General features: G+C 41.3%; 1 protein-coding gene across 1 annotated transcript in view; it reads right to left on the reverse strand.

Annotated features, from left to right (window-relative positions):
- Window positions 1–15464, reverse strand: part of VPS13A (vacuolar protein sorting 13 homolog A) — a 427491-nt gene that overhangs the window by 355595 nt on the left and 56432 nt on the right. Inside the window, exons 3-7 of the mRNA XM_082266808.1 lie at window positions 13413–13455; window positions 8184–8279; window positions 6600–6701; window positions 6389–6498; window positions 3133–3192 (exon numbers count right to left, since the gene is read on the reverse strand). Coding sequence (XP_082122934.1) covers window positions 3133–3192; window positions 6389–6498; window positions 6600–6701; window positions 8184–8279; window positions 13413–13455 — 411 coding nt within the window. The remainder of the gene's footprint in view (window positions 1–3132; window positions 3193–6388; window positions 6499–6599; window positions 6702–8183; window positions 8280–13412; window positions 13456–15464) is intronic.

The raw sequence follows: 15464 nt of genomic DNA on the forward strand, positions 1-15464 counted from the left end.
GAGTAAAAATAAATACAACTTGCATCTAAGAAAAAAAAAAAAGTAAAAACGTACAGTTGTCCTTTAACACTTTTGGTACTTTAACATTAACAGGGATTTTAATAATGTTAGCAATAAAGCTTTTGATGACGTCATACGCTTGATGACGAAACGCGTCGGTTCCCGTGCTACGCCCTACGTCACTTCCTGGTTCTGGAACAAAGCCGGAACGCAAACCGGCCGCGGCGCTGTTTTTCAGCTGATTCTTTGAAACTCAAATTGTAAGCGACTACTTTCTTTTATTAAACCGGAATTTATGCATACTACACCATGAGATTTTTTGCATCTTTTATGTCATGCTAATACCGCCCTACGCTTGAACGGGACAGAGATTGGGACCCAGAGCCAGCCCTTGTAACCAGCCGTAGGAGATCCTGGATATTTTCCAGCGGGGAGATAGGAAACACTAGGAGTAAGAGATTCCATTTACCTACGTTCGACCCCAAGGGGTCGTCTGGTAAGTGGGCTGAGCATCAGGTGAAGGATTCCCCATTTGCATGAAGAAATGCAATTCTGCTGCACATGAAGCACTTTAAGAATGAGCACATAATTGTTTTTGCTGCACATTTTTGCACCTGCACTTTGGAATTACAAAGACTGCCAATATATGCCCACTCACTTTAATATTTGGGCACTTTGGGGATAAAATCCCCCTTCTTTTCACTGATTGTGTTTTTTGTGATTTGTGTATTTAAATGTATTCACTAATTTATTTGCATATTCAAATTTGATTCACAATATTGAGCGCTGTCTCACATTTACCACAATAAAGCTTTTTATTTGCCTTCAATTTCCCTGTTCAAGAACTCTTATTATAAAGTTAGACTATGTTTCAGTTTACATTTAAACTTTGGAACGGCTGTCCATTCCGGTTACTTTTTGACGACATGCCTGAGCTGACATTACCGGTTTGCTGGAACACACACACTGACTCCAGGTGAGAGCAGAGTGGCAGTGCTCCAATTGAAAATACAGGCTGCTTTTGCTAGTACCGTTTGGTATTTTTTAAATGTGAGTGGATTACTAGGTCTAGTGTTATTTGAAACAAAAATTAATAATAATTACTGCACTGAGGCATTTTTTCTTCTAAATGGTCTGAGGCTGGATTGTTGGTGTGAGGAGAAGTGGAGTGGTATTTTCCATTTTTCCATATTAGAGTGATCCAGAGACTCTGGAAGATTTTGTATCTGGTGAGTGAGCATTCCAGACTGAGGGTACAGCATGAAGAGGATCTGTCACAATTGAACATGATTTGGAATACAATATTTTATGGGTTGCACTTATTTACATGCAAGTGTATCTTCACAAGTGCACATCAGTATTGTGGTTGGCATGCTACATTATTAGGGGTTGATTTACTAAAACTCTGCACTGGAGAGTGCACAATCTGGTTCAGCTATGCATGGTAGGCAATCAGCTTCTAACTTCAGCTTGTTCAATTAGGCTTTGACACAAAAACCTGGAAGGAGATTGGTTTCTTTGCACAGCCGCACCAGACTTTGCACTCTCCAGTTTTAGTAAATCAACCCCTATGTCTTTTTTCACTGCCGTTTGACACGAGAGAGAAAGAGAGAGGGAGAGAGAGAGAGAGAATGGTTGCATTAAATCTGGATGTTGTCTATAAAGTGAGCAGAGATGCAACGAAGAATATTGTATTCAAATATGCTATTTGACATCTTTCTAATTTAGGGGACAATTAGTTCTGCTGAGTGGCATATTTACGCACTTGGGAGGATATTGGATTATAGAAGAATTGGATTTCACATGTGCTAACAGACTGATTTAGGATTCACATTTGATTTATTGACGTTCATTTAAACTTCACTTTAGAATATTTCTGCATCACAGTGCTTTGTGTAGCGGCACCTAAATATGATTCATATAAAACTGTTTTGTGTAAGAGAGGTAACCGGCTCTGCATGAAAGAGAGTGAACGATTAACCTCTGAATCGCTAGAGACACAAAGACACATGAGTGGGGGTACAGAGCCAGACAACCATGCAAGTATAAGGCCTGAGCAGTCAGTCATTCAGCTGGTGTCATCGATACTGAGCTGTGAGCTATGTGATGGGTTGCAGATCTGTCTAGCAGTGTGCTGTGGGCACTGGAGTGAAAAGGTCACTGATGCAAGGGATAGTGGAGAGTGAGATCTGTGGCAAATCTGACTGGTATTTGCACCCCACTCCCTTTGTATTTAGAAACCAGTGATTATCATCTATATGTGCAGTCTGTCTGCTTTTCATGCCTTGTGTGTGCAGAATGGAAATGACTTCTCAAAATGTGAGTGCTATGGACTGAGAAATAAGTAATTTCTCAGTCAAAGTAAAATATCGACAATAAATGGATGTATGCAGAATAAACACAAGCTAGCTGGTACTGGAAAAATAAATTTGGCTATAATATTAGCAAAAAGATCAGAATAATAAATATTCTGACAAAAAGCAAATTACAGACGGATTATCATTCCAAGCCTATTCGATTATATTCATTGTCTATAATGATTTTAAAATACCATGTAAAAGCAGTTTAAAGTTTTCTTAAGTACAGCATATATCCTGTAGAGATGGACACTGCCTGCAGCATACAGTACCCATTTGCCACTATTCTGGGGGCTACACTTGCCGTTTGTCAAGTAAGGGCTTCATCCTAATCCACCGCATCCACAAAAATTGATACTTTCCCTAAATGCACTATGGACAGCATGCAATAGCAATTTAAATCAGAGTAAACAAGACTGATAGCACATCCAGTTTTGATAGATGGTAAACACTGGTACCTGATAAGTAAGTCAAACACCTAAGTTGTGTCAGGTAAAGTAACACCTATTTTAGAAAACAAAAAAAAACTATGTGGTTCAGTAGAAAGCTATTCTTCTTTCATTAAGCTTACACAGTAATAGAAAAGATGTGTAGTACATAGTTTGCCACAAAACCACAGATGCCAACCATTATTAAACTTTGTTGAGAGATGGTGAATAAAATGATGATGGCTGCATAGTCCCTTATCTTATCAAATGTTTAAATAGGAAATTAGACATAGACTAAAAGATAGCAAGCTTTCCTGTCTAACATGCAATATGTTATCCTGTCCTACCTGCAAACTGAGGTTTTGAAGTGAAACACCAAATGAGAGTGGACACTGAGGATTTGTGATCTACAAGAAAAAAAAAATGGAATACAAGATCATACATTATAAATATGCACTCCTTGAAACATACAACATTACGTCATGTAATATGGGTAAGTTTACCTAAGTGATTTTAAATGGCTATATAAATGTACAATTGGTAGCCCTTTTTTTGATAAAAATCTGGACCACAATCAAGTTCCGGGGCATTGAGAACCTTTTCAGATTTACTGAGAATAAAGCCCATGCCCTGGAACTACTATGTTGCCTTGGAATCAGACTATTGCAACTTGCATCAGAGACTTCGGAGAAAAGTATTTGCCACTGCTACACACTGCTTTTAATAAACTCAGTTTTGAGTGAACAGCAAAGATTATATAACCTATACCAAAGTTACATATGTAGCGCCTCTCCGTAAGCTACTAGTGCTGGGAAAATTGTTTTTGGCCTTACCGTAATCAGGGAGAGCAGTTATTGTTTGTTAGCGTCTGTTCCAGGTTCTGCTGGTTCAGGCTCAGCTACTTTCCCCTGCATCTCACTGAACTCTGGGATATAGTGGGCAGAAGAGCTTTGATCCTGCCCGGCATATTCATGGCTCTTCAGCCATTCCTGGGTCAGTAGAGTGACTGACCAGCAGAGGGCTGAGAGAGGTATAAATATGCTGGGGGCCCAGAACAGCTTTCTCTTGTTCATGGGAGTGTAAGACCCAGCCTGAGGGCTAAGGCATCCCTGGGAGACTACCTGCAGCTGCAATCATTTCTATTTGGGATCCCAGCAACTACTTGGGCTAGGGAACCTCTGGCCTATCTTCCTGAAATCACAGAGAAAGCCCATCTGAGGATTCAGGACACGGGCAACAAGTACAGAAGCGGACTGGTACTGTAGGTGGTAACATTGTATACAGGGTACAATGAGTAACTGCCATGTGGATTCCAGAGACTTTTCTTTGCCCTATCTGGGAGAGCTTACAGCAGTACACTCACAATTATACTCCTGTTGAGGAGTTACTGTTTGGAATCTAGTTACCCTTCACATTCAAGAGGGTGGTCCTCACCCCAAAGGAGCAGATCTTCCATCTCAGTTTTTCTAGAAGTTTTTTGGCATATCCCAATGGCTCACTCTTACCCAAACCTAGTTCACTCAGCAAAATAACCTGCAAAAACACATGTAAAGCCTGTTTTCTGACTCGAGTGACTGGGCACTACGGTGTGCCTGGCTGCTATGTGTCTATCAGGGAATAGAACCTGGGACCAAACAACCAGATCAGTCCTGTCTGTGCTACACATGAATATCACATATCAGATCTATGGTTCATACCCAGCATAAAATAAAATAAGCAAAAAAGAGAATTATAAAGAGAAAGCTATAAGAAACTGAGGTTATTCAAATCATGTAAAATTTAAAACCGTTTTAAAAAGGGACATTCTACATTTCTCTCCTTCATTAAATATCATTCCCAGCTGAAGTACTACCCCTTTCCGCTCCACTGTAAGCACCAGACAGAAAAAAATTTACAGGAACGAACAGTAGTTAAGCAACAGCCAAGGTACTTGAAATAGATAATCATAATCACCTGACTTCTTGCAGACAAAATAATTATCTCAAAACCTCCTATGTTAAAAGGAATAAGATATGTCTAAAATACATACATTTCACAACAATACTATTTTTACAAACAATGAGACATCTGGAAAAGGTATCTGTGCTGGAAGAACTGTAACAGGAGAATGTCATTTTTTCTGGCTTACAAAAAGATTTCTATTGCATCCTACCCTGTTTCCCCGAAAATAAGACGGTGTCTTATATTAATTTTTGCTCCCAAAGATCTTATTTTCAGGGGATGTCTTATTTGTCCATGGAAAAAGAATACGGTACACATTTATTGTTGAACAAAAAAAAAGGAAATGTATTACCTGTATACGGTATGGTAGTAGTGGGGTATCAGGGTGGGGGGAGGGGGATCACTTAAAATGACACGGGGGGGATCAGAGGGGAGAATCAAAATGGCACAGGAGAATCAGAGGGGGGGGGGGATTACCATTTTAGTAACCCCTTCTGATCCTCCTGTGTCATTTTGACTCCCCTCCTCCTGTGTCATTTTGATTGCCCCCTCTGATCCTCCTGTGTCATTATGATTGCCCCCTCTGATCCTCCTGTGTCATTTTAAGTGATCCCACTCCCCCCCCCCCACCCCTGTGCCAGTGGACACCTTCACCAGACATCCCCCCACCTCTTTATCAGACATTTCCCCCCTACCTCAGTCACCCCTGCTCCGGCTGCTCTGCGGCCAACAGTGAGCTGCGCGGCGGCTCCCACCGCTACAGTCCAGAGTCCAGAGTTACGGCAGCTTCGGGGGCCTTATTATCGGAGAGACCTTATTTTCGGAGGGATGCCTTCTATTTCAGTGAGAGGCAAAACTGTAAGTAGGTCTCATTTTCAGGGGATGTCTTACTTTCGGGGAAACACGGTATATATTATCTTTGAAAATGCAATATCCCAACCAAGAACTGGTTATGTAAAAGCCCACACACAGACAGCAGAAAAAAAAAGTGATAAGATGACTGGAATAAATATTCAATGCCTTCCGAACATTTCAAATCCCAAGTTCCTGGTGGTGAAGCTATAAAGTGAGCAGTGTTCAGCTACACTTAAAACTTCTAACTACCTATAAGCATGACCATACCTTTTTTTGCAGATAGCTACTTTATTTCTAACACATAGATTTTTTTTGTGTTGCAAAGGTCGTATCTGTCAGCAAGTGGTTAAGTTCTTGCTACTAAAATCCTTGCAAATCTCATGTGTAACTTAACTCCAATAGCTTCTCAACAAGCACATTATTGTACTAAGAGCAAGAATACATGCATAGCTAAATAGCAACAACTTGTTTTACTCATACTGTATATAGGGATCAAAAAGGAAACTGCCAATAATGAAGTATAGAGACACTATGCATTTCTTATCCATTTTAATTCAAGATTTTTACATTTATTTTAACACTGGGACTGTATTATATGGACTTCATGTGGTTTTCTTTTTTTTCCCTGGATCTGATATTATTATTTACTTTCTTGCTGGTGGTTTGTGTGTCTATGCTACATTTGGTTTTGCTAGATATAAGCTCTCTATATTCTAATAAATGAAATGTGATATTGATGTAAATACGGAATACAGCTTAATCAAAAGTACTTTTATTACTTCTCCCCGCTTCAACTTTGTTACTCACATCATCTTCATAGCGGACATGAATATTGGAGATCTTCACTTGAAGATTTTTGATAACCTGAGTTACTAATTTCTCTACAAATGTATCCTGTTTTTCTTCCTGTGGCTTTTCTTCAGGTAAACAAAAAACAAGAAACAGATTAATCAGCAGAGTACAACATGTCATAAAAGGGAAATATCTCATTTATGTAGAAAAATAGACATTTACATACCCTTGTCCGCCACTTTCTGTTTGGCCTCTTCAATGCGTTGAAGCTCCCGTTGCTTTGCTTCCAAAAACTGTTTTTCTTCTTTTTCAGCATCATATTTGATACCTGAAAAGAAATTTGCACCAAATGAGGACCAGAAGTAGGTATAAACAACATATAAACAACATAGGACATTTAGAACATAGGACTATTACATTACTTTAGTTCCTAACACTTGCATCTCTATGGGCGATCTGCACACACATGTTATAGGCATAACTAGAACCTTCAGAGCCCTGGCGCAAGAAACCATAAAGGGACCCCTGACCCCCCCCAGCAGGAGCTCCCACTACGGTGGCGGAATGCCAGGGCCTGTGTGACGTTTTGCGACCCTGGGTGTCTGCAGTTTATTTTTGTACAGTGCATGTACATGTACAGTGGGCTTGAATCAAAAATGTAAATGTGCTGGGTAGAGCTGCACAATTATTTGTTAAAATAAAAACCCTCCTCACGATCATAATGCAGCATTTACACGAAGTGCAGAGCAGTTCTCTGCTCACAGTTGTAAAAAAAAAAAAAAAAAAAAAAAAAGCAGCCGACAAAGTTTATCACAACATTGCTCAGGCTGAGAGATAAAAACATTGTATCATTTGTTTTTTTAGAGATCAAAGAGATGAACTTCGGTCTGCAAATGAAGTCAGTTTAACCACTTAAAGACTAAGCCTTTTTCTGAAAACTTGTTTCATACAAGTTAAAATCAGTATTTCTTGCAAAAAAGTTACTCAGAGCTGCCAACACATATTATATATAGGAATAAAATGGCGGTTATTGCAATGTTTTATGTCAGACTGTTTTTGCGCAGCGGTCTTTCAAATGCATTCTTTTGGAAAAAATGCACTTCAATTAATTTAAAAAAACCTAAAAAGTAAAGTTAGCCCAAATTTTTTTTGAATAATTTGAAAAACGAGTTTACGTCGAGAATGGTGAGAGAATCGGGATCTTTATTCTAAGAAAGAAAATTGGGATTCCCCATTTTATCCAGAATCGTGCAGTTCTAGTGCTGGGAAATATAAGGAATATAAAACTTTAAATTAAAGCAGCACTGACACTAAGCCCCTGTACACACTGGTGCGACTTTTTGCGATTTAACAGTTCAAAATCACATGACAAGTTGCATCCCATTGCTGGCAATGGAACCTTCATATCACAGCGACTCGTGTTGCAGCAATTTACCTATTTCATTGCGACTTGCAAAGACTTCTGTTAAATGAAGTCGCAAGCCGCAATGAAATGGGCAGTGAAAATTGCACTGATGTACGGCTTTCAAAGCACGCCAGTGTGAATGGGGGCTAAACATATCAGGGTTTTGGGAGTTTTCCCAGGTACCCATAAACAAATAATACAAAATGATATTTCACAACATTTTAGATCCTCCATTACAGTCTACATGCAGATTATCATTTAGACTGGGGTTTTTTTTAACTATGCCACCTAATAGGGCTGGATCAATGTATGTAAAATACAGTATTCATCTATGAATACTGCCTTTTTGACCACCACACAACTTTTACTGGTAAAACATACAAAGAATGAAAACCTTGAACCTACTAGCGATAGGCACTATTAATAAGTAAACGCCATCCAAAACAGCTTCCACTGGTTGGGTATAAAGATTTTTCCAAGGGATTTTAAGATCAAGTTTTCCTGTAGAAGACAAAAGCTAGTTTGATTACTGAAACAATAATGCTCTATTAATACATATTTATTATTCGGACATGTTTCCTTTCAAAAGCTAGCTATCATAAAGAAACATCTTACTAGGAGAGACCCTTGGCTCTTTTTTTTTTTTTTTTTATTTATGTATCAACAGCAGTTACCACAAAGCCACACAAAGTAAGGCTAGGTTTCCACTAGTGCGGCTACGAAGTCGTGCTACTTCTAGCACGACTTTGTAGCAAAAGTAAACCGCGGCTTCAGTTAGACTTGTCCCTCATATATAGAGGGGAGTCGCGCTCAAAAGTAGTACACGATTTACTTTTGAGGTCGCGGCAACTGAAGCCGCGGCAGTGGAAACGGACCCCATTGAAAACAATGGGTTTTGACTTGCTGTGCGACTTGACATGTGTCAAGTCGCACCGCAAGTCGCACTAGTGGAAACCGAGCCTAAACAGTAGAACGCATGCACACTGAACATTATAAAAAGGCTAGCAGCTTTAGCTGTAGAATGCCACGTTAAAAATTTGAGTTTTGCTGCGTTTTTCCGACGTGAAAAACATTCTGTTCCGTTTTTTTCCAGCCAGAAAAAGCTCCTGATAACAGCCTGTGTGTGCATGGACACATAGGATAACATGCTGGGGAGTTTACCTGCTGCAGAAAGAAAAAACTCCTGAAGCCAAAAACAGCAGCTGTAAAAACATCCAGTGTGCATGAGGCCAAAAATTTACAGCCATAAATGTTAATGTTAAATCAGTTTAAGGGCTCTTTCACACGGCCGCTCCGCTTGTCCGCAAATCATCCTATTTTTTTGCGGATGATTTGCGGACATAATGTAAGTCAATGACACTGCGGATGTCAGCGGAATACCATCCGCTGACATCCGATTTTCTTCCTTTCAGTTCTCTTCCGTTTTTTGGAATGGAACAGAACCCTATTTTTTCATCCGTTCAAAAAATGGAAAGGAAGGAAAATCGGATGTCAGCGGTGTCATCCGCTGACATCCGCAATGCCATAGACATTACATTAGGTCCGCATATCATCCGCAAACGGATGGGATGATATGTGGACACACGGAGCGGATGACACAAATGTCATCCGCTCCGTGAAAAAAAAAGTCCCGCAGCGGAGAAAAGCAGCGGAGCGGCCATGTGAAAGAGCCCTTACAGTATGGAGTCATACAAGGTATCAATAGATATGGATGATGATCATTAAATCAGTACGGAACTGAGGTGCATAATTTTATTTGTCATAAGAGACCTAAAAGGAGCTTAGAGAAAAAAAAAAAAAAGAAGGAGTGGAGAGATAGCGAAAAGGGGGAGGAAAAAAGAAAAAAAAATATATCTCTTCTTTCTTTACAGTGCTGAACAGTATACTATTGGAAATTTCAAACCTCTAGATAGGATAATTGTATTTTTGACTAACCGTAAAATCCATTTCTCCACATTCACTGACAGACACAGCGCTTTAGGATTCTTGACCATTGGGTTATACTGCCCCCTACAGGAGTAGGACACTAGGCAGAAAATAACTTGACTATGCCTATGGGCAGTCCCAGGGGGTATACTCCCTCTCTCTTCTATAGTTACTCAGTTTTGTTACAAGCAGTGTCAGAAGTATTACAACTCCATAGAGGGATGGGTGCTGTGCCCATCAATGAACACAGAGAAAAGGGATTTTACGGTAAGTCAAAATCACATTTTCTCTTTCGTTCATTGACAGACAAAGCTCTTTAGGATTCTTGACCATTGGGACATCCCAAAGCAGTGTCAGACATGAGGGGTGGGAATGGCAAAAAATTCCCAAGGCCAAACCTTAGCCAACCAGGTAACAGGAACTCAACAAAAAAAACAACTGAAGCCCACCTGAACAATACTCCCCCCAAAAAGGGAACAGACCCTCTAAACAGCAGTCTGCAAAACCTTGCGGCCAAAGGAAGCATCTGCAGATGCCAAAACATCCACTTTATAGAATTTTGTGAAAGTGTCACTGACGCCGGATGATGCACTAAGCTCCCGGGCAGAGTGCTCCTTTACAGGGAAAGGAGCAATCTGACTCTTGATCGAATAGGCCTGAGTCACCGTCTGTCTGATCCATCTGGAAATGGTCACAGAAGAAGAAGAAGTGGACAGTCCTTTGAGGCCCATCTGTGAGCACAAGTAGGGAGTCAGACTTCTGAAAAGACTTTGTAGCTGCCAGGTACACCCGAATCGCCCAAACCAAATCCAGGGCATGCTACGCAATTTCCTTAGGATGTTTTGGCCTGGGACACAGCGGAGGCAACACAATGTCTTCATTCAAAGACATTGTATTCATTCAAATGGAAATCAGAGACTACTTTAGGAAGGAACGACGGACAGGGGTGAAGAACCACCTTATCTTTGTGAACCACCAAGTAAGGGGTGTGACCAGAAAATGCTGCCATTTTCGACACCCTGCAAGCAGAGGGGATCGCCACCAAAAAAGCCACCTACTGGGACCGCATAAGCAGGGGAATCTCTCTAATATTTCCAACGGGAGGAAAGTACCAAGTTCAGATCCCAAGGCAGTAGATGAGACCGCACCGGTGGAGTCAAATGTCGAACCCCCTGAATAAAGGTACGCACTAGGGAGTGCGTGGCCAGGGGTCATGAAAGAAGACCGCCAAGGCCGACACCTGTCCCTTAATAGTACTCAAGGCCAACTTCTGCTCAACCCCCCATTGAAGGAAGGTCAAGACCCAAGGCACCAAAAAAGAGCGAGGGTGAATATCAAGCGACTCACACCACGAAATGTGCGTTTTCCATGTACAATAGTAGAGCTTCCTAGCGGTAGACTTCCTAGCTTTCAGCAGTGTCGGAATCACCAACCAAGGCAAACCTCTATCCTTCAGCACCTGGCTTTTAAACAGCCAAGACGTCAAAGCCAGTGACTATAGAGCAGGATGGAAGATTGGCCCTTGGAACAGATCCTCCCTTTAGAGGTAGCGACCAGCTGCACAAGGTTGGCATACCACGGCGTACCACCAGTCCAGGGGCACTAGAATGACCGGAATTCCTAATGCCTTGTTCCTGCGCAAGAGCCTTAGGAGAAGTTAAGGAGGAGGGAAAGCGTAGATCAGATAATACTGACCCCATGGGGCAACCAGCGCATCTGTGGCATCCACCAGAGGATCCCGTGACTGTGCCACAAACCTCTGAACCTTTCTGTTGAGCTGAGACGCCAACCGATCCACCTCGGGGGTGCCCCACCGGAGACATATCTGATGAAATACGTCCGGATGAAGGGACCACTCCCCTTGGTCCAACACCTGCCTTACTGAGATAATCCGCCTGCCAGTTTTCCATCCCTGGAATGTGCACAACTGAGAGGGAATGAAGGAAGCGCTCTGCCCACTGTAGAATGCTGGCTACAGAAGAGCTGTCAACACACTTCTTGTTCTACCCTGGTGATTGACATAAGCCACAGCTATGGTGTTGTCTGACTGAATCCTTACTGGACACCCCTGAAGACGATCTGTCCAGTGATCCAGACACAGCCTGATCGCTTGGAGTTTCAGGACATTTAATCGGTAGTCTGGACTCTTCCATTGTCCAAATACCCAAAAGCTCCTATCCAGGACACCCCCACCAAGACAGACTAGCATCCGTGGTGACCACTGTCTAATACAAGGGGAGAAATGACCCACAGGGACCACCAGAATACAGGGGGGCCTAACAGGAAGAAGAGGAACGCAGGGTTCCGACCATCCCTCGGGGGGGCCCGCGTCAACCCCAAAACCCTTTGGGGGAGGGGCCAGCTAATCATCAAACCGGGAACCAGACAGGCACCGGTATGGACCCCTGAAGAAGTCACGTGAGCGTGATGTAACATTTAGGGAGTGAGCAGAGATATACCGTGATGCTAATACGGAAACGAGTGCGGTGTTCGTGGATTGTTGCCATCTTCCATGTTGTTAAATGTGAGTTTTTAGCTGCTTATTTTAATAAATTGTTCCAAACGTGCAACACCATGAGAGTGTATGCTACATACACCCCATCCCAGATTATGTGGGGAAAAAAAGCCCCCTGGTAGCATCCTAGAGTACTCACTACCATCATAGAGAATAGAGTACTGGGGAAGAGTACAGAGGACACCTAGAGGCGAGCTGACTACACAGCACTACCAACTGGGAGAGATCACTTCATGCTTATGTTAGGCAATGTTCAGGTAAGAGGCCATAAAGCGCAGCGGTGTCATTGGGAAGAAGGAAAGAATTATTAATATATAGACACTCACTATTAAATAGTGAAGGGATACACCATCAATACACAAGGACTATTTGTATTTTAGTTATTTTTTACCGTTTTCTGTGTGATCATTTGGAATGTACTAGCATTTGCCACAGATCTTTTGAATTTGCACATTGCACGGTGCACTTAAGTAATTATATATGCATTTTTTTTCCATGAAACAAAGGTTTTTATTGAAAAACAGCCGTGTGTAAATAGTAACACCAATGTCAGGGAACAGCGCAACTGCAGGTCAGCAACAGATTAGTCAAAGAGAGATCGTTCCAATGCCCGTAGGGCATGGGCAGCCCCCACAATGTGGCCACGATTCATCGTGAGTACCGGAGTACCTGCGTGGTGGTGGCAGGTAGCATCAAATAAGAATAACTGCATAACAAGTTAAAGGGGAGATCTAGATACACGTCTCCGGGGCCTGGACGCATCTATCCCAGATTTTGTTATACTTGGTGGGACAGCCATTTATATATGCACTTTTACTTTCAATGTTGCAGGATTTACGAGTTTGTGAAAATTTGCACAGGTATTTATTTTATATATTTTTTTCTTCTGTTAGATCACTATACATAATATGTACAGGATATTGCACAATGGAATTGGCAGCGCAGCACTATTTACTTTTTAATAAACAGAAATTATTTTTACCACTGGGACATCCAAATTCCATCCTATTAAACAATAAGACACACGTTTGCTAGTCTATTTAATAAATTACAATGTTACTCAAAGAAAACAAGGACTGAATTTACTTTGCCACTATCACTAGCTGCTTATCACTAACTGTTGTGAAATTCAATATTTCAAAATGTAATCCTGATAAAAAAAAAATAAAAAATTTGGCCAGTGTTCAACTTACCAATATGTCCGGCTTTCACTTTAAAAGGCACATCCAGTTGACTCTACAAAAAAAAAAAAAAAAAAAATCAACAATAACCATTACTTCTTCAGCTTAAAGCCCAATTCCGGGCAACTAAAAAATTCTCCCTTACAGTGAGGCTGCACCTACAGTTGTGCTCATAAGTTCACATACCCTGGCAGATTTGATGATTTCTTGGCCATTTTTCTGAGAATATGAATAACACAAACTTTTCTTTCACTTGTGGTTAGTGTTTGGCTGAAGCCATTTATTATCAATCAACTGTGTTTAAACTTTTTAAATCATAATGACAACAGAAACTACCCAAATGACCCTGATCAAATGTTTACATACCCCAGTTCTTAATACCATGTATTGCCCCCTTTAACATCAATGACAGCTTGAAGTCTTTTGTGGTATTTGTGGATGAGGCTCTAAATCTTCCCAGATGGTAATGCTGGCAAAAACCTTCCTGGCAAAAAGCCTCCAGTTCCTGTAAATTCTTGGGCTGTCTTGCATGAACTGCACATTTGAGATCTCCCCAGAGTGGCTCAATGAGATTAAGGTCAGGAGACTGAGATGGCCACTCCAGAACCTTCACTTTATTCTGCTGTAGCCAATGACAGGTCGACTTGGCCTTGCGCTTAGGATCATTGTCATCTTGGCACTTAGGATCATTGTCATGTTGGAATGTCCAAGTACGTCCCATGCGCAGCTTCCGGGCTGATGAATGCAAATTTTCCTCCAGTATTTTTTTTATAACATACTTCATTCATCTTGCCATCAATTCTGACCAAGTTTCTTGTGCCTTTGTAGCTCACACATCCCCAAAACATCAGCGATCCATCCACCTCAGTGGGAATGGTGTATGTTTCATCATAGGCCTTGTTGACTCCTCTCCAAATGTAGCCTTTATGGTTGTGGCCAAAAAGCTCAATTTTGGTCTCATCACTCCAAATGACTTTGTGCCAGAAGGTTTGAGGCTTGTCTCTGTGCTATTTGGCCTATTGTAAGCCGGATACTTTGTGGCATTTGCGTAGTAATGCCTTTCTTCTGGCGACTTGACCATGCAGCCCATCTTTCTACAAGTGCCTCCTTATTGTGCATCTTGAAACAGCGACACCACATGTTTTCAGAGAGTCCTGTATTTCACCTGAAGTTATTTGTGGGTTTTTCTATGCATCCGGAACAATTTTCCTGGCAGTTGTGGCTGAAATTTAAGTTGTTCTACCTGACCATTGTTTGGTTTCAACAGAACTCCTCATTTTCCACTTTTTGATTAGAGTTTGAACACTGCTGATTGGCATTCTCAATTTCTTAAAGAGATAAAAGGTAGCACCAATACAATGAAAGTACATACTGTATATTAGAAGTTTATCCTCCAATTAAAGGAGGCTAACTAGATCAATAAAGTCCGTATAAAAGTGAAGAGGAGGTATCCAACACCAATGTGAAAGGCAATTAGCACACAGCAGTTACCTTGTGAAAGTTCAAGCACCTTACCGGACATGACTGACCCTCAATCAGAGTGGTCAAATATAGCAGAGATGACAAATATTCTGTAATGTCAGGCAGCAGGTGAACAGACTGATCCCAGCTCTCATTAGGAAGAATCAACAAAACGCAACATCCATAGCAACAGCCATGTAGGGCAAACGCACCAGATGCTCAGCAGTGACAAGCAGCAAGCAAGCAAGCAAACGGATCCTAGGTTGTATATGGTATGGATAACCTCAGAATAAATAAAAGGCCAAGAGTGTAGTATGTCTTAAACAGTAATAGGCATTTATTTAATAGTCTGTTCACCTGCTGCCTGACATTACAGAATATTTGTCATCTCTGACTGAGGGTCATACCTGTCCGGTAAGCTGCTTGAACATCCACAGGGTGACTGCTGTGTGATAATTGCCTTTCACATTGGTGTTGGATACCTCCTCTTCACTTTTATATGGACTTTATTGATTAGTTAGCCTCCTTTAGTTGGAGGATGGACTTTTAATATATGTACTTTCATTGTATTGGCGCTACCTTTTATCTCTTTATTCTGTTTTG

This window comes from Pelophylax lessonae (assembly GCF_965119305.1).
Source record: "Pelophylax lessonae genome assembly, chromosome: 1".
NCBI classification, from domain to species: domain Eukaryota; kingdom Metazoa; phylum Chordata; class Amphibia; order Anura; family Ranidae; genus Pelophylax; species Pelophylax lessonae.